The sequence below is a fragment of the Austrofundulus limnaeus genome, unplaced genomic scaffold (assembly GCF_001266775.1).
Source record: "Austrofundulus limnaeus strain Quisiro unplaced genomic scaffold, Austrofundulus_limnaeus-1.0 Scaffold4, whole genome shotgun sequence".
NCBI lineage: Eukaryota > Metazoa > Chordata > Actinopteri > Cyprinodontiformes > Rivulidae > Austrofundulus > Austrofundulus limnaeus.
In genome coordinates this window covers 827819-847980 of record NW_013952406.1, presented here as the reverse complement: position 1 = coordinate 847980, position 20162 = coordinate 827819, and the positions used below count along the sequence as shown (strand labels likewise).

Genomic DNA, 20162 nt, shown 5'->3' with positions numbered 1-20162 from the left:
ACTATATCTGACTCAAGTTTGTCAAAAAATGTTTTTAAGTAAATATATTAAAAACACTAAAATGATAAACTACAGAAAAGCTGTTCAAAATCTAACTCTTCATTACAAATCCCTTTGGTCCAAATGGTTCAGGTTAAAGTTTTTGTATAATGTGTCATTAGAGAATACTAAACTGTGTACTTTGACTAAGAACACGGACACAGTATATAGTGTTACGACTGTACTACACCGTATACTTGTGTGTGGTGGTGGTAAGAGTTATCGTGCATTTATTGTTATCAAGGTGAACTGGCCAATATATCGTGATATTGATTTTAGGTCATATCGCCCAGCCTTATTATCTGATAACGTGATAAAAAACTAAACTGTCAGGATGCGTAGGGATGTTGAAGCTTAGTTTAACAGCAGAAATACTCTGCTGTGTTGTAGAGAAAACCAGGAAGGTGAAGCTGTTTCACTTTAAAGGTAAAAGCAACAAAATMCTGCAACAAGTATTTAAAAAAAAAGACTTGACTTTCTTGACGTTTTGGAAACTCTCATCTTGTTTGCAGCCTGGTACTCTTGTACAAAAAATACAATTATGAGTTATTTTTATAAAGAAAACAACACAGTGTCTGTTTCCTTGTCGCCTGGCAACAGGAAACCCATTATCCTGAAAAATAAAGCTCTGTAAGCAGCGTTTTACAGCGGCAGGAAACAAAAAGGAGGCAAAATAAGAGAAAAAAAGGTTGGTGGCTTCTTCTACCTCAGCAGTGAAACAATGGAGCTGGCTGTTACTTTCAATAAGAGGAAACTTTGGACAGGTGAGGGTGCTGCCGGGCCTACCTGTGTCCCCCCACACCGGCAGGTACTCATCCTGCTGGATGTCCAGCATGATCTCCAACCCGTTCCCAGTCCCTCCTTTCATGGTGGTCCGGAGGGTCTTCCCCTCCTCTGCGGCGTTGAACATGTAGCACTTCCCGTACCTGGTGAACACCTGAGAGAGAAAGGATTGGAACGGTTAGTGAGGGTCACAACAGAACCTTCACAGCGTTTGATTTTATTTTAGAGGTTTTTACATCATTTTTTCTGCTGACAAACACAAACTTTTGCTTGTTTTAGTAAAAAAAAAATTTTGGCCTGAAAATGTAACATATTTAAGAGATGATGGTGCTTTTAAATAATGAGGACTGTGAGCCTTCCTGGAGATCTTCATCCTTCAAACAACCATTTTGGTTCAATATTTATAGCATTATTTAAAATAATAAAATAAAAACTCTTTCAGAAAAGCTTTTGACCTTAGCCTTGTCTTTARTGCTTGTCATTTGTGGATTGTAATAACATTTGGAAAATCCTTTGAAGTGCTTTCTTTATCATCAAAAATTTCAATTTTCTGAGTTGTCAGCAGCTGTTTAGCGGTGCCTGGAGCTATGTTCAGTATTCTGATGAGTGAATGCATTTTTAAACGTGAAAAAAAAAAGTTTTCTTTGTGGAGGAAGCTGCTGGTAGTTCCCTCTAGTGGTACGCAGGAGCATTTCGACATGATTAAAATTATGACAATTTGCACTTATCGGTGGTAGGCACTAGTCCCCTAAAACACAAATGCGCTAATTGCAGACCTACAGTTCTCCTTTGCGCTTCAGGGGTTTTACTAATTTCTTATAATGATGTGCAGATTTGTGCTTTCGATATTTAGAATCGAGGAGCACTAATCGTAAATAATTTTTCACATTCAAACGGCAGTTTAGTCTAAAGTAAACAAAAAGAACCATCTAGTCTCACTACGTTTTGTAGCCACATAATTCATTTAAACTTTGTCATCATTTTTCTTGAACATTGGAGGGGAAAGCCGCCTCTACTAAACACAATGAACCTTCATTGTGAAGAAACAACGATCTCTCTATCAATATTGCATTCACAGAGCTTTATACTCTGACTTCTGACTCTTCTCAGTGATGGTTTTGATTTATTAGAGAGTTCCCACAATTCTTTGCGTGGCAGGAAGCAATTAGAACGTCTTCAAAGGGCGACAATCCACCTGCAGTTCTGATCTGCAGAACCACACTCAGATGAGCATATTGTACCTCCTCTCTGAGGGACACCACGGCAATAAATACAAAAAAAAAAAAAAAAAAAAAAAAAAAGAAAGAAACAGAACAGTTAAAATTCACGCTCTTATTTTGAAAAGGAGTTCCTGTTATGTGTCCTGTAGCCTAACCAGAATGCATTGCTTCAGTTTTACAACAGTTTAAAATTACTAATATGTTATATATTATATATGCTATACCTGCTTTGTATATATTATATATATCATGTTTTCTTACTAAAGCCCTGCCATACACATAAGAAAATGACCAAGAAACAGCAGAACTAGCAATCCACAAATATTTTTGGTTTTAACACCATGATTTAAAAGTCTGTTTGTATGAATAACCTCCCCAAACTGCAATGACTTCCATCAAAGAAAATAATCTTACCACTAGATGGTGGTAAAGTGCTGACTTTTCTCTTACCTTAATGTTTTCTGGTAAATGGAGATAGTCTTGTGCTTTATATTTAGTTTCTGCTAAGTTTTGTTGAGCATATGTGCTTGTGAACTTGCGGACCTAAATATATTGACTACTGCTTTAGAAATTGCGCAACTAAATTTTGAATTGGCGCTGCCCACCACTTGCATTTATAATTTTAATTTTGGCAAGATTGATCACTGAACCTGTAAGTTAGAACATTTTGGTCTGGACCACTCGAAGGTGGGGCCTTGTGGACCCCAAAATACCTGCAAACCAAACATTTAAACTGCACAATGAAACCAGGCAGTATCCAAAGGAGCTTCAGAAATATTCAAACGGTTTGTATTTTGCGTAAATCATGAACGTTTTTTTTTTAAATTTAGAGGTAATGTGTGCAGACGACCATGTCTTCCTCTGCTTCTGTGTTTTTACCAGCACCTCACCAACACAAACCAAACGGCTCAGGGAAATGTATGAATAATAGATTGAGCTACAACTGCAGAGGCTTGTCTATTTTGAAACAATACCTCATTGTGTGTGTGTGTGTGTGTGTTTCTGTGCAAACAAAGATGTGAGGCGTCGTCGTGACGTCTCGGTTCATGAATAGTAATCACTATAACAACCGTGTGCCTCGGCATCACGCAGTCTGATTGAAAGAAAAGGATGGATGGAAACAGACTAAGAAATTAGAATTAGTGAGGCTCAACAAACCCCGGTGAGCAAAAATAAAAGTTACAAATCAATTTGACTTGGGAAGGGATATTCATGAGGCTTCAGGCTGCGGTGCTTTTAGGTGAATTGTAAAACAGGATTTCTGACGCAGACATAAACAACAAACAGCCTAACTCACCATTCCAGTGTATAAAATGTGTCATTTACCATCTAAAACACTGATTACTTTGGTCTCAGACTGTTAGATACAGAATAATCAGAGTTTGACTATTTTGGGATAAAAACAAATCAAAGTGGCTTCTCTACACTGAGCTAGATAAAAACCAGCTGTATGAACTTTATTTAGCTCAATGAACTGATCACAATAATTACAGAGGGTCTTAATAATAATTAAGTGGCACTACAATCAACTAAAAGCAGAAATAATGCATTTATTAAATGTAAAAATAACTTTTTGGAATAATAACTTTCTTGATCACTCAGTGATCCATCTTGATTGCTCTGGATTGGTTTGAACTCCAAGAATCAAGAAGGAAACACTTTGAACTTTTGTCTTTTCTACAGAACCAGAGGGCTGAGGCGTTTACATCTGTAATGGCGGTGTTTTATGATTTTTCATGTCACGCTCACCGGTCTTTATTGACACTAGGCCTCTTGTGGACGATTCACAGAGGTGGTGTCATCGGATTATGAAGAACCACATTAGAGGCTCGTTTCAGCTCAGAAACAGAATTCCTCCTGACAGATTTGTTTATGCTCTGAATAAATGAAGGAAACTGTTGGAGTTTTGTGAAGAGGAAAGGTAAGAATTATACTCAAATCTGTGTGGTGGTTTCTGACAGACAGTTATCACCAAACACTGATAGGAGAGCATGCACATCTGCAGCTTCAAGATGGCTGCCACAGCTAATTGATATCAAGATGATCTTAGTTTGAAACGCCAACATGAAAAGTAGCAAATGATTCCTGTGAACCCAGGCTAGTTGTAATGTTAGACATTTTTTGATAAACATTTACTGTAAAACAAAGACTGCAAGGTCCAAAAAAAAAAAAAAAAAAAAAAAAAACGTCCCCACTGTCCTTTCAACTGTCCTAACATCGTCACCATCTCCAATAAACTGTCCTTCAGGGCAGAAGGTGCCTTTTTTAATGCTTATCTCAGATCAGTGGGAATGCCTAACCTTTAACAATGAAAAGAAAAATGCAAATCTGACCTGAGATGACAGTTTATGTTAAACCTGCTCCCAGTCTCTTAATCCCGGCGCCCCGTGGGCTCAGCTCAGCCTCACCTGGGCTGCTGGGGCTGAGGAAATGGAGATGTTTCAAAGAATGGCGTTTTCAACACGCACCTGTTCGTTTCTGTTGGCGTGTGTGTCGAAAGCAGGGGAGGGGGTTTTCTTGGCTCTATCTATCTTTGTGTGTGTGTGTGTGTCTGTGTGTGTGTGTGTGTGTGTGTGTGTGTGTGTGNGAGCAGGTTTTAGCCTGTATCTGTTAGGGTGTCAACGCAAAAGCTAACAGGCTAAAGCTGAGGTTCTTCTTCCATGAAGCAGCTCTGTTGTCCTCCTCTCTGTCAACATGCTCTAGTTTTATTTTAAAGGGCTGATCGTAAGATCTTATCCAAGATTAAACTTCAGGGTGGATAGAGCTCACACTGGAACACCTAATAAATGTGATTTAACTGGTATAATTTGTAGTGTAAATAGCATAGCGCCATTTGTGCGACAATATCTATTTTTTAATTTATAAAAACTAACAAGCCTACAGTATTGTCTTGTTCTTAAAGCTGACATAAATGTTTATGTTATGTTACAACTAGTTGGGAGTTCCCTTTAAGGAATTTATTTGTGTGGTGACACTGACCGGACTCCTCCGGATTAAAAGCATTTTCTAATGAAGCCTCAGATACATCTCATTTACGCGGCTGTCCAAATCCTCTTGAAATTGAAGTTTTCTAATTAACACTCACCGGCTAATTGGTCACAGCTTGTTCCATTAAAGGTAATTAGAGAGCAGTCGTTTCCTGTTCTGGTCCATGTTTGTGTACGTGTGTGAATGAAGAACAGGGTCCAGCAAATATTTATTAAACTCCACATTTCACTTCCAAAGGGACTGTGTTTATGACAAGCAGGGGTAAAGGTTGAGCTGGTCTCCCATTAAGCCACAGAGATGTAAACACACTAACATGTGAGAGTGGAGCTCCGTTACTTTGCATTTTCTGAATAGCGGTCTCTTCTTCACATCTTTCTGCCTCCTGTTAGTACGTTAAAAAAAAATACCTTAAAGCTCATCATCTCCTAAAAACTGCATCATCTAACAGGCAAATAAAAGCACTGTGACTGCTTCCCGAGGAGGTTCACAGTCGTTCAAATAAAATTGTTTATAGTAAACAAACTGTGAGCAAGTGAAGATATTCATCTGTTTTTTTCAATTTCTGTTCTTATTTTCCTCAGCTGAAGCTCTACTTAACATTATTTATGTAAACATCTACAGGCAGAATAAATCAAAAACTTTTTATTCATTCTAAAAAAGGTGTTTAAGTTTATTTGGGGACAAAAAAGCAATGTTTGGATTTATGCAGGCCTGCTTTGTGTATTTCCTCTGATCTGTTTCTGTTTATACCTCTGATAAAAAATGAGCATTTATAATTGTGCATTGTGAAAAATGTCAGCAAAGTCAAACAGTTTTACTGCCAAAATCACATTAGCCTCCCCTATTCAAGCCAGAGGTCCWGGAGTCGGCGTGCGAGGCGAGAGCACACGCATCTTGGCTGCCAATTAAAATTCCTTTTGACCAACAAAACACGTCTCGTTAGTATTCACAGCTGTGAGCGTGAGTGCCTGGAAGGGCAGAGCTGCACACACGGCGTGCCCTCGCCTGTTCTCCGCGCAGCGCCTCCCACAGAGTGGAAGTCAAATATGACATGGCCATTAGCGTACATCGCTGTCATGATAAAAAGGTCAGCTGGTAACACCATCCACCCACAGTTTAGACCCTTAAACATGCTCCTGGAAAACGCAGAGTCGTGGGCTTGCAGGAAAACTTTACACTCCTACATAGAAATGCTAAACATGTTGATATATTTAGACGTCTGACTTTATATTTTTACCTACCCAGCACTTTCTGAATTCATCCAGTTTTTATCCAGTTGTTCTTGTTTTAAATAACTGCTTTTTTAATCTCATTTCTGGTTTATTAAATTTGTTTTTATTTTAATTTATTTGTTTGAATGGAGACAGTGCCATTTAATAAAACAAAAGTCAGAATTAACCATTTTTCATTTGTAGTCCTAAAGTTAGTTTAGAAGCCGCCGCACAGACTTGAAGTTATTTTCAGAGGAGAACAAAACAAAAGCTCTGCTTTAGTTTTGAGCAGAACATTTAAAAAATAAAATAAAAATACGGCATCGTTGGGGAGAAGAATGTGTTGAAATTATCAGCGTCAAACTGTAATGTCTCTGAGTCAGTCACAGCTTTTATTGTGAAAGGTCAGAGCATGAGTTGTTGTCAGACACAATGAACAGAATTAAAACAGCTCCATACCTCGCTCACCTTGTTGTCCTTGTCAAACTGATAATCTAATATTTATAAACGCATTTAAGATATCCTGAAAAATGAAGTCATTTAAAGGAACAGTGTGTAATATCCAGCGACATCTAGTGGTCGAGGTTCTTTGTTGCAACCAACAGAAAATCAAATCTACCCCCAGCACGTCAGGGGCCATAAATCTTTGATACTCCCAAACACGGTGTCTAATAGCAGCTTTATAAATAGTGATATTTCAAGTGGTAAGATTATTTTCATTAAAATCTAAGAATAATGTAATAGGAGTAATGTAATAATAATGTAATTATGTACTGGTCATTGTAGCCATGATAAACAATTTTTGATTTAGCCTTTTGTTCATACTTTCACAGACACTGTAGAAAAAATAGCAGCWTTAACTTGTGTCTACCATTGCCCATGTAGATATAAACACCTTATTCTAGGATAAAAATGATCCTACAATTTCAGTTTTTGATGATTAGATGTTTTAATCATTTTTATTAATGATTATCTTAAATTCTGCTAAAATATACACCTAAATGTTACACGTTGTTCCTTTAAGGTATCTTTAATTGGAATTATACTAGACAGTACCTTTTTTTCTTTTAAAAAAAGGAATTATGACTAGACAGTGTCTTCAAAGCAAATAATGACTCAGCAAAAATAACTTAGCCATATCTAGAACTGTAAAATTCCTTTTAAAGGTCATGTGAAGGCTACTTTAGACTATAACATGGTAGTATAGGTTATATGGTTATATGCAGTATGAATATCCATCAAATTTACTGTTTGTGATTTTGTGTACTTGAAATGAGAAAATGTGTGGCTTTTGGGTGCCTGAATGATGCAGGATCAACTGCCAGCTTTTTTTTTTTTTTTAACAAAAGATCCAAAACGGCAGAAGATTTGGGTTGATGTGAAGACAGGAAACCAATTGAGCTCTGCTCAGACCACAGTTGGAGTAGATCCAGTGATTGTGCACCCAAAAAAGATAAAGATTCATATTTAATCATAATAAAATAAAAATAATAAAAAGTCCAAATTCCTCATGTTTGTTCTTTAATTTCCCATGTCCTGGATGACTTGATTAACTAATATGACTATTAGTTAATCAAGTCTARTGTACTATCGTTTCCCTCAAACTGTTAAAACTTTTAACAGCAGGCGACATTTCCCTACAAACACTCCTATTCCTCCGCTGCACAAATAATCAGCTGAAAGGACACTTTACCTGCACATCTCATTTGTTTTGCTGGCAGGGGCGTTGGGAAGTGAAGAGCAGCCAGGAGTACTTTTAAATAACAGTTTGCCAGACAAGTTTTCTCAGTTCTCATCAAASGCTGCTAACTTTCTTTTTTATATTTCTATATTTAAACAGATCTATGAGCGGACTTGTGAGGTCTGGTGTTATTGTTTGATGAATCAATACTCATTTTGTGAAAGTTCTGCAAGTATTTTTTTATGATGAAACCAAAGAAAAGAAGCTCAAAGGTTATGACGCAGAGGTCTTCCATGCAGCAGGCTGAATGAGGAAAGAGAAGAAAGGAGGGAACTTCATGAAAAACATTTTTGAGGTGCAAGGCGAGCAGTTTCTCCACTGTGTGGCAGCAGGAAAAGTAGTTGTACTGCTGAGGAGATAAATAATGCAGSGGGCTGCTGCGTTAGCGACAGGGCTGGCCGTGAACATGAGACACACACACACACACGCACACGCACGCAGTTGCCTCACTCATCATTATGGTTTTATACACGCCAGCCGACTACCTGCAAGCCTGACTCGCTTCCCGTGCAARTTAAACACCCCCGCACCTACATTTGTCACATTAAACAAATTCTGTTATTTATGAGCCATGTTGGGAGTTTTTATGGAACGTATTTATCATTGCACCCTAATACAATTTAACCATGGTGGTCTATAATATTTTATTTTACAAGACAGCACAAAAGTGAGGCACGGATGCGACAGGACAAAGAATTGCATTCGCCGCGCCCAGCTATTTATTTATACTTTAGCAAAAGATGTGTATGCGGATTGGGTGGGGGGACTAGGGCGTGAACAATGAGGAAACAGAGAACTGCAGAGATAAAAATACGAGGGAAACAAAAATGTGAGATATAAATCAGGACTCGAAGGGCAAACACCCTACTGGGGAAAAATAAATAAAGTGAACTTCAGTATCTTGTTCTCTGGCGTTTTCTCATTTTGCTGCRTTTCAGTCCGGCTAATTCATCCTTTAAAACGAGACATGTTTGTATTTCACCTAAAAGTTTTAAACAGAAAATTAAAACATAAATAGTTTAGTTTTTTATATAAGATACGCTGAAAACAGTGTTTTCGTATCTGTTCTTCACCTGACTTTATTGACCATTAAGACTTTACGTGACTTTCAAAAGCCAAATCATATTTTTATATTTAGTATTAAATGTTTTGATTCAGATGACACATAATCTCAGTGTTTTACATCAATCTGCAGTGCTGGTAAACACACAGTTCAGCAAAAACCTTATCTAACAGGTTAAACTTGGATTAATTGAGAATGACAGTTTGAGTTCTTTGTAAAAGTATTCACACCCTGAGATGGCAGCTTAATTGCTTTTATCACTAGGGCCAGATGAATTGGTCAGATAAAAAAAGTACAGATAAATTATTTCAGTTTGCCGAGGAAGCAGATTTTAGCAGAGATTTACTTTCAGAATTGGAAAAAAATGTAGCTGCACACAAGTTTCCTAAAACTGGAGGGGAAATTAAATGAAATCCTGATATCCTGCTTTTAAATCCTTCTTTTTCACYTTTAAATCCTTCAGTTGGGGTCTAAAAATGGAACTGCAATGCTTTGGTCTGTATTCCTATTTATTGTAACCCCACAAGCCCCTCCCCTTTTCTGGGGTGTGTCTCAGATCAACTCATTTTGAGGCTGTCTCTTTAAATCTGAAAGAGATGCTTCATGCTTCGCCCCCCTCCAGCTTCCAGAGAGGTCCATTCCAGTTTGATAGAGTGGTTTACGACTATATAGCTGCACAGAAATGTTTTATTTAACACTTAATTAAAAGATGTCAACAAGGAAAGACTTGTCATCCAGTCTTACAAGTCCAGACCTTATTAAGTATAAGTTCTGTCGCAAATTCTGTGATGTAATGGTTCAGAAACAGAATAGAAAACAAAGAAAACTAAACAAAATATAATATTTCACTTTTTTGCCTCCTAGAGACTCCAAGTACACAACAAAATGTACTTAATGGTGAAAAAAGCAGATTTAGAATGGCATGTCCCCTTTAAACAATTAGGCTGAAAACCCAGGAAAATGAAACCCCTTAAAACATTTTAAGGTACCATTTACCAATTAGTCACCAGCCCAATGAGACGCCACCTTAAGGCAACACTTGAGTGGTTTAAATGTCCACAAAAAAACAAAACCTCAACCTGAAAGAGAATCTGGAATAGTTTGAGTCAGAAATATCTGCAATTTTACAACTTCTTCAACTTATTTTTTGTTAAAGTTCCAATACATTGTGTTAAACCTCATCTAAATCAAACGTTTTAGGAAAATATCATAAAGAACCAAGTTTTAGCACATCCTTTTTTCTAAACCAAATTAGCTTTCATAGATCAGCTTCTATCAGCTCCTGTCAAAGCCCATAAGGAGGTTCCAGGCAGAAGCAGGAGTTAACACGAGTGAAGCAGAGGACACGAGGACAGACAGGATCTGACAGAGTGCTGCAGTGTAATCCATCATCATTTTCACAGACACATGGCTCACCAATATGCAAAAGGCCATCCTATCTGCTCCAATGGGGCCTTAAAGGAAGAGTTCTTCATTCAAAGGAAGATGGGGTTACGCTTCCCCTTCCACAAAAATGACACCAGATGAGTGATATAAATCTGTGAGYAGCTGGAGTCATGCTGTGGTTGGTGGAGAAGAAGGAAAGCAGGCAGCTTTATATAAAAAGACAAAACCTGTACAACTCTTGGTCTTTTAGATCTGATGGAAACAACTGGAAGGTCAGACGCATCGTTCCAACAATGTCACGAACACAAGTTACTTTAGTGAGCAGCTGCACTTTGTTGTACCTAAATTTAACATCTCTATGAATAGCAGGGAGGCCCAATGACACGCAAGGACATTCATGAAAAAAGAAAAAGTTAAGTAATTCAACTGCTTGCAGAMACACTGATCCCATCGGAAAACAGGCTAAAAACAGATTTTACAATTTTTGCAGTTGCTGAATTTGAATWATATGGTCAAAGCAGCAACACTTTAGAATCCAGGGATATTTAAATGCCTTTTTGCCTCAAGCAGGTCTAAGGTTTCGCAATGGAGTGGGMTCTCATCCTCAGTAATGAGGGTGTTGCTTCGGTCAGTTGTGGTGAAGAAAGAGCTGAGTCGAAAGGTAAAACTCTCAATTTACTGGTCTGCAGAGGTGTATATAAAGCACTTCAAAGATATAACCTAGTAAAAATACCTTAACAGAAGGGTTTAGGTAAAAATGAATTTCACTGATAAGAAAAGTACTGGAGTAAAAATCACAAAGCTGGCCATAGTAATCGGGAAAGTAAAAGTACTTTTGCACATACTCTAAGAGATATGTTGAATTTACTTAATGAAACTGGTTCCACTAAACCAAATTGAGTACATTGCTTTATTTTTACCCAACTCCGTTTAGTAGAACCTATTGACATAATTTGGTTAAGTAAATTCAACACTTCATTTTTAGAGTGCATAACCAATTCTTTTTATGATTCAAATTCAATTCAAAAATACTTTATTGATCCCGGAGGGAAATTAGGTATGATGAGTTCTGGTCATATTTAAAATTATAACGAGGTGGTAAACTTTACAGTTTTTCTACGGTTTTCTACTTTAATTACTGAGTTCTTTTAGTTGGACATAAATGTTTGGTATCTACAGAAATGTCAGAATCTTGGCTTAAAGCTGGTAAAAATCATTTCTATGAAAACCCAAGACAAAACTAAAAGGAGTTGAAGATAAAACAATGAAAGTGAAAATAAATTTGGTTTAAAAATGTGCAAGTCAGAGATGTCAAAATATTTGTGTTGAACAGGAGGCACAATGTGTTATTTTTGGTTTTGATACTGTTTTATTTTATCACTACATTTATTACATAGGGTTCTTGCTTAAATGAAGTAAAATAAACTAATTTAAGGGAACAGATCTTTAAAATAATTGGCTTATTTACATAATGACTAGCTGCTGGATGTTCGGCCCCTGTGCTGCTGGCCTGCAGTAACTGTGGCCCCCGGAGCAGTTTAGTAGAATAGCCCTGCCTTATTGAAGGAATAATTGCTCATGGTTGGACTGACCAACATTGTCTGGAAAACTGTTACATATCACTCAACCTGTGGCTGGTTCAGCATTAAAAATGGAGTGAAGAGCTCAGAGTAGAACTGCTGCTCCTCCTCCTCATTGAAAAGAGTCAAGTGAGGTGGTTCATCTGGTTAGGATGCCTCCTGGACGCCTCCCTTTAGAGGTGTTCTGGGCACGTCCCACTGGTAGGAGGCCCTGGGAAGACCCTGGACTCACTGGAGGGATTATGTATCCTCTCTGACCTGGGAACACCTTGTGGTCGCCCAGGATGAGCTGGAAAGTGTCACCAGGGAGAGGGAGGTCTGTGTTACTCTCCTGGACCTGTAGACTCTGTGACCCGACTATGGATTTCAGCTGCTTCAGATAAAAAAAAAAACAGATTATGGTCACCACATCCACCAGAAGTTTTTTACCAGAGAGCAGCATTCATGTTTTAAGAGAAGAAGTTATGAGAAAACTCTGACATAATAGACCATGTTTCTCCTGAGCTGAACTGAGTCAGTCTAAACATGTTAAACAAAAACATTTCATTTTTTACACAATCACTGTGAGCTTGGGAAACCTTCAAATAAAATGTGAAGAAATATCACGTTGTTAAAAGAAAAYTGTGTCATTTGAGGACATTTTGGGACAACGTCAGGGATGTGCTCAACTTGTTTACTGTTTCCATCTTCTACAAATTGGTGTCTCTAGCATTTTCTCAGCCACGCTTAAAGCCAATCTGGTTTCACTCCTTCCCTTTAATGCTTGGTAAGTAGTGAACGCGCTGSTACTTCGCAAAATATCAAACTATCTTCAAAGCTGTTTGCCAGTTTCTGCTTGAAAATCGCAGCTATCAAGGTGACAATTGTTTTCCCAGTTCAGCAGTTGGCTGTAAAAACCTCAAAAGGCAGCGTTTCTCAACCACAAGTGAATTTTAATGCTCATATTTAAACTCTGCAGCTCTACATTAATCTATTTTATTACAATGTGTAATCCTTGGGGTCTTCAGGTTCAGCCGCCGCTACAGAGAGACATCAAATAAAGAAAAGTTACTCCGGGTCAAACATCTTGTACTCGCTGAATAATAATCGTGTCACATTTCAGGAATCCTCACAAATCGCACCACTCTCTTTCCTTTCAATCACATTTTCCTCGTGCGAGAGAGGAAAGTTTTAAATATTAAAATGACATGTTCCCTTTCAACCCCCCCACCCCCTGCGATGTGTCAATCATATCAGTATGCCGTGGCGTGCAAATATAGCTATGGACTACGAGCTGTCACCCCGCTCTCATCAATCACTTCACACAGTCATTATTTTTAATAAGTCGCCTCGCAGTGATGGCCGGTGGGGCTCTATCTCACCTGTCAGGGTTCGCTGTCTCTGCCAGGACTGATYGAGGGCTGAGTAATGGGCCAGGGGTGAGCGACTAGTGGCAGCTCCTGATCACTAACAGGAAAGCAACTTATCTGACTGAATGACGCGCTTTCTCCTCCTCAGCGCCGTCACACGGGAGGCTGCAGCTCTGAGTGGAAGCTAAGATATGCATTATGAATTGCTGAGATTACAGCCGGAGAGATGGGTGACCCTTAAGAAATGGTTTTGTTGCTCGGAGTGAACGATTTCTCACAGTTTGTGACTTTACCTCACAGCTTCTCTATCTTCAGGCTTACAGTATCGACGTGGGTAAGACCTTGCGGCGTCCTGAGAGCCGGATGTGATCGATTCCAGCAGCGAGGCTTGATTATATCCAACAGAGCTTGCGGTTAAATTAGAAATAAATAGCTCAGGAGAAAAAAATGCTGTTTAACTCATTAAATCTAACAGGAACAGTTCTGGTTACAGTTCTTTGTGTTACTGGTATTATTTGACAGAGTTCCAACACCCAGTTCGTACTCCACTGCTTTTATTATTCATTACGGAGCAGAAAGAGCCCAGAGGTTCAGTGATGCATGAGCCACATKGTCCTGAAAATGATGTGTTTAAAACTGAATTATGTGGTTTTGATATGTAATGCCAACACAATGAGAAAATGCCAACAGGAAGTCAATTAGCAGCCTTCCTGGTTAGGCGGAAAACTGACAAGTTGTCAGAGGCAGTGAGAGTGGTTGAATCAACACACCTGCAAGGCTTTCCTTCCTCTGAGTCAGACTTAATGTACATTCAGTTTGGCACTTGCTTTCTTTGGGTTTAGTTTCTTACTTCTACTTTCTCATTTAAATGTATTTCAAGTGAATTACCGGGACCTGGACGTTGGTGCATCCAACACATTTTCATTTAATGCAGAATCTGATGCTAGTTAGACTGAATGAATAAATTAACAAATAATTAACTGGAATTACAGACATTGTGGGTGTAATGGTTCTCCCTCTTGGTTGATTTGTGACCTCTAATCATTTTCTTTAAAGGGGGGGCATTATGAAAAAATTACTTATTATTACATATTATATAATTATTTGATCTTGACATCATATTATGTCATTCCCTCATCAAAAATACCAGAGCGCTGCTTTGACTCATTCATGCATGTTTGACGAATCCTTGAATCTCCTGTGGTAGCCATGTGGAGCTAATGCTTGCTGGTACAAAGTCCCGCCTATTTGTACATAGCTCCTCCCTAGAGCTCAGTCCTCTGCCGACCTCCCACTCCACAGAGCACCCCTCCCTTGCGCTAAGGATGACAGGGTTTATCAATAAATAGTTGGACTTTTCTCCTACGAAAGTTTGTAAATGTTTTTAAGCATTGTGAAGATGTGCTGAAGTGGAAATGTCAGAAAAGGAAGGAGGCTCTTAAAGTGACGGGCACCAATTTCAAGGCATTTAGATGAAGTCATATTTATTTTTGATATATACGGAATTTTCAGAACAACTAAACGTAACAGTTTCTTGATTGTGGTGTAGAATTGAACTACAGTATGTGTCTGGAAAATACACAATACCCCCCCCCACCCCTTAATGAAATAATAGTCACATTTTTTTTTTATTGCAGTAACCACATCATGCCTCTGACCGCCAAGTCAGCGAGAGGGAAACAAAAATTCAGACCACAAAGCAAGCCACGGTGCTTCCTGCAGGAAACAAGCTAAAAGGATTCCCCACTCCCAGTCCTGAAGAGAATACCAGATGCCAAAACACGACCAAAGTCCATGGAAGCCCAGGAACACACTTTCCCAACACGTTCTCACTCCCGACTCGTCACCATATTGATGCTTGGTCAGGTACCYTCTGCGTCTAGTTTTGCCGCGTCGGGGAACTCAGTTATTCACGCCCGCAGCTTTTCCAGGTTGTGCCACATAGGGGTCTTTGGGCTGGGGGTCTGTGGTTAATATGAGGGATCAGGATTAATGGTTAATTTTAGGTACTGAGGTCAGGGGTAGGATGTCTGGGGCTAATAGAAGTTCAATTTAAGGTCTGGGATGGTTAGTTGTTGTGCATTTCCTACTCTTAAAAAATATGACAACTCGCTCCTCCTCAGTCTCATCTTGTTAATAACTGACACAAGGGGGGTATCCGACGAGTCAAAACTGGACGCAGACGGTACCTGACCAAGTATCATTTGTCCAAAAATGAGGCGGAAAAACTGATWCATGGATTTATCATGTCTTGCTGGACTACTGTAATTCTTTATTATCTGGGCATCCAAAAAGCTCTTTAAGAAGTCTTCAGTTAATCCAAAATGCTGCTGCTAGAGTTTTAATGAGAGTTGGAAGGAGAGATCATATTTCTCCAGTTTTAGCTTCTCTCCACTGGCTCCCTGTCAAATTTAGAATGGAATTTAAAATATTACTCCTAACATACAAAGCTCTTAACAACCAAGCTCCATCATATATTAAACATCTTATTGTTCCATACTTTCCTAACAGAGCACTTCACTCTCAGACTGCAGGTTTACTTGTGGTTCCTGGAGTTTCTAAAAGTAGAATGGGAGGCAGTGCTTTCAGTTATCAAGCTCCTCTCTTGTGGAACCAACTTCCAGTTTCTGTCCATGAGGCTGACACTCTGTCTACTTTTAAGATTAGACTGAAGACTTTCCTTTTTGATAAATCCTATAGTTAGACTTAGGTTTCCTGAATTATTCCTCATTTCTGCTGTTATAGACTTAGACTGCTGGAGCACAAACTGAGCACATTTCCTCACTTTGCTGTTGTCTTTAGTCTCTCCTCTACATGTTTATTGTAATTATTTCTATCAATGACATGTTTTTTTTCTTTGTCTCTTTTCCAGAAGAAGGTTCACCTGGACCAGTCCCAGACCAGTTCTTCTGTGTTTATCTGTGTCTCTTTCCTGTCCTCCAACCAGCCGGCCGAGGCAGAAGGCCGCCTGTCCTGAGCCTGGTTCTGCTGGAGGTTTCTTCCTGATTAGCAGGGAGTTTTTCCTCTCCACCGTTTGCTCAGGATGGGAGACTGTGATGAAGTGATTCAACGCATGCTGCTGGTTTCTTCTTTAGATTGTTCTTTTTTTTTCATGTACAGTGCCCTGAGACAARGTATGCTGTGACTTGGCGCTATATAAATAAACTGAATTGAATTGAACTGAATTGAATTATCAATATGTGACGAGTTGTGAGTGAGAACATGTCGACCTTCCTCACCCTGAGGAGACCAACTGTAGGTAGCATAGACCCACTGGGTGAAAACACAAAAATGTTCAACACCAAGATGAACCGAAATGAGTCACGTTTTGTAAATTGCGCTCCTACCAAAGTAAAGTAACTAACAAAGCAAGGTGGGCATGAACAAGGGACTGCATTGTGATTGACAGGCTGCTTCTTAGTGTTGTTTTCATGGTTTCGGTTCATTAAAGTTGGTAACAGAAAAATTTCTCAATGCTTTAGCAAAAAACTACGTGCAGAGAGTGAATCTGAACAAAAAGAAACTCACATTCCTCTAAGAATGACTCATTGGGGATCAGCTCCTGAAGATTTGCATTTATTTTTTTGAGGAAGTCTTCCTCGTCATTAACTCTGGTGCAGATTTTCACGCCTGTCTCAGCAACAAAAAGACCTGCAGTGATACTTGCATCAGGTTTTTACATGATTGTGAGAGAAATCAGACTCTTACAGAGTCTCATGTTCATTTGAAACATGAAGGAGGAAGACCGAAGGTCACCCAGTTTACACTCAGTGTGAACGACTCTCTGCTGCRGAGCTGACTGCATTCAAATAAAACATCTCTGCTCGGTTTGATGTTGAACTTTGCTGTTTCAAAGTGATTCTTTCACGGCTCCACATCCGTGTGTGGAAACAGGCCCTGTCGGTTCTTGGTCTGTGAAGGCGTCAGCGAGCTAAGATGCCCGGCAGGGAGGAGGCTGAACGCAGTCCAAACCAACGTGAAGAAAATCAGATTAAAATCAATTGTGTACATTTTTTTTAGTGTCAAAACAAAAGTCTGCAGAAGTCAATATCTGGACCAAAAAATATAAAGATTTTACAAGCATCTATAACTTCAAACAGCTTGAATGAATATTTTAAGGATTTCCCTGTTTAATAACCCTGAAAAACAAAGGAACTATTCCAAAAAGCTGAACATCAACCAACAATTTATTTGCTTATTAAGCTTGTTTTGAAAATCCAGGGAAAAGAACAGCAAGTCCTTCTAAAAGAGATAAAAAATCTCCAGTTTTATCTCATTCATAATGAAATAAAGATACAGCAAATGCATTTAAATGCACACGACCTTTACAGTATGGCACAATAAATACATCTTATCTCAATGCTTTAAAAATGAAATCTGAAAGTTTCTCCTCATTTGTTATCTCCGTCCCTGAACAACTAACCCACTTCATTTAGTGAATTTTAGCCTGTTCCCCTGAAAATGAGGAAGGATGACCCTCAGATAATAACATAGTGTAATATACTGACCTGACAGCAGCTCYCAGCCTCGCCGAGGAAACGTTTCATATCTGCCGTGCAGCAGCACCACCGAGCCGTGAAATAACACAAGACACAAATGAAGTGAGCGCTGATGACAGAAATTGCTTCTGATTTTCTCGCTTCAATTTAAAAGATTACACGTGTTCAGGGGTAACAAAAGACGAGATAAGGCATGGGTTTCAAAGAATTTATAAAAGTTGGAAAGTCATTAAAAGCTTATTGCCCACCACCTTTAACGTCAGAGTTTTAGTCTTACGCCTGGTTCACACGATTTTCACCTCACACATAAACGACAATAAAAACATCATAAGAGTGTGTGATGAAAAAATAACACACAAACAGATTTCACTCATGAACATTCAGATGTCAGACAGGAAATCTCGCCAAACTTCTTGATCAAACGTGAGTTCAGAGTAAACTAACATGGCCGTGATAATTTGAGGTCTATATTTAACAGAAAAAAACAAAAAGCACCACAAAGTTTCTAGTGCACCATTATGGTTGTTTTGTCTTGTAATGTCTTGTATGTTTTGGATCCCCCWCTGTGTTTCCATCACCTCACTTTCTGATTGGCTAACTGTTTCATCCAACAGGCTGTGAGCTCATTCGTCCACCACACACGCTGTTATATGAGATTTTTTCTCGTAATTATGAGATCAGGAGTCTTTTTTTTATTTGGTGAATGCAATGCTTTTCTGTGTTCTGCCATAACTTTGAGTTTCATTAAAATGTACTCAGAGGTTCCTGATGTTTCGCTAAATGACAAACAAGCCAAGATTTGAAACAAAGACGTCACATGATATGACCAACCACCACCAAATTTTAACTCAATATTGGTCAGTTTAACTGAGTTTCAGCCATTTGTGTGTTTACTAAACTGCTTTGCTGTGGCAGCTGTTTTAAACAGAGCTGACTCCAGAAGATAATCAGTTCTAGACGTCAATCCAATGATTAATTTCTGAAAGATTCATTAAAACTGGTTTATGACGGGGTTTTGTTKAAAGTACAAAAACCTTTCGCTCCACATTTGTCTTTGGCAGCGAGCGATAACACAAAAAAAGAAGCAGATTAAAGGAAGAGAAACTGTTCTGCTGGTGACTTCCTGCTCATTGTTTRGTCCGTATTCAGTAAACAAAATGCAGAGAGCGGGAGTTTCCCCTTTCACACTGAAGATTATGTTAAACACCAATCATAGTGGGAAACTGTAATWATAAGGGGCAAAAAAAAAAAAWAACCAACTGAGAGCAAAACCCACTTATTTTCAAGTTTATTGAGAATTTGGGCATTTCCCTTCAGCTCCTTGATCAGCAGGAGAATTATAGAAAAATATAAATGGGATGACGACAAACGTGATGGTGGGTCCAACATGATTAGAACTCTCTGAAGCACATTAAGTCTGCTCCCTTTATCTGGATTAATATTTTCTTCTCGGGACTAAAAGCTCGGTCATATTATTCTGGAAAATTAAAAAAAAATATTGTCAGAGTGTTAAATTAGCTCCAGCTCACATTCATCTGAGTTCACTGGCTGTGCGGCAGAGTGCTTCCCACATTTACCTGCGCTTCGGTGCTACGTGTGGAATAAAAGGGGAGGTTTTTTAGCAGCGCGGCCTGATTTCTAACAACGCGCATATGGAAATGAGTTCATCAAGTATACAGCCGTCAGAAACATTTTTACTTCCATGGAAACAGCGAGTCCATACCTGCTCTGAACGCTCGTGGCCCCACTCTTGATTTCTCAGAATCTCTCACGTCTCTCGCTCCTGAACATCAAACACTCTGTTCAGGCAACTTTTAGTGTTTCACTTCACAGAAAAACATGAAGGAAAACAACTTTTAGGGAACAGAGGAATCACTTCTGTATCCAAAACCTCTTTTCTCTGACTGAATTATGATTCATCAGAGAGACTTCCTTTAGATTAATAAATATGTTGAAAACCTAGCAGAAAAAGTAAAGAAATTAGTGTCTGGAAGATGATTTCTTTGTTGTAAAAATGCTTATTGGCATTAAGTTTTATACCGTTGTAAAGCCTGATAATTTCCCTTTTAAATGATGCCACATTTGTAAGGAACACGAATTTGTGGGTTGCACACATGAAAAAATTGCCAAATCTTTTCWGTCAAACAGCTTGTTTTGCTGCTATTTTCTCTTGTTTTGAGCTTCTGGTAGCCCCAGGTGCTGCCAGTCATAAGTTTTAAAACCAAGAAGCACTGGGCCTCATGCAAGAACATGTTCGTATTCTTATCCTAAATTTATCTTACTTTTGTTCGTATGAAGGGTTC

The 20162-nt window shown here is 38.8% G+C and overlaps 1 protein-coding gene across 4 annotated transcripts in view; it reads right to left on the bottom strand.

Annotated features, from left to right (window-relative positions):
* The window catches only part of asic2 (acid-sensing (proton-gated) ion channel 2), a 369375-nt gene that overhangs the window by 36894 nt on the left and 312319 nt on the right, over positions 1–20162 (bottom strand). For all 4 annotated transcript variants that reach the window (XR_001311388.1, XM_014022295.1, XM_014022303.1 and 1 more), the window contains one exon: positions 826–976. Coding sequence is in view for 3 of the 4 variants with exons in the window: in XM_014022295.1 (XP_013877749.1) it covers positions 826–976 (151 nt within the window). In the remaining variant the exon portion in view is untranslated. The remainder of the gene's footprint in view (positions 1–825; positions 977–20162) is intronic.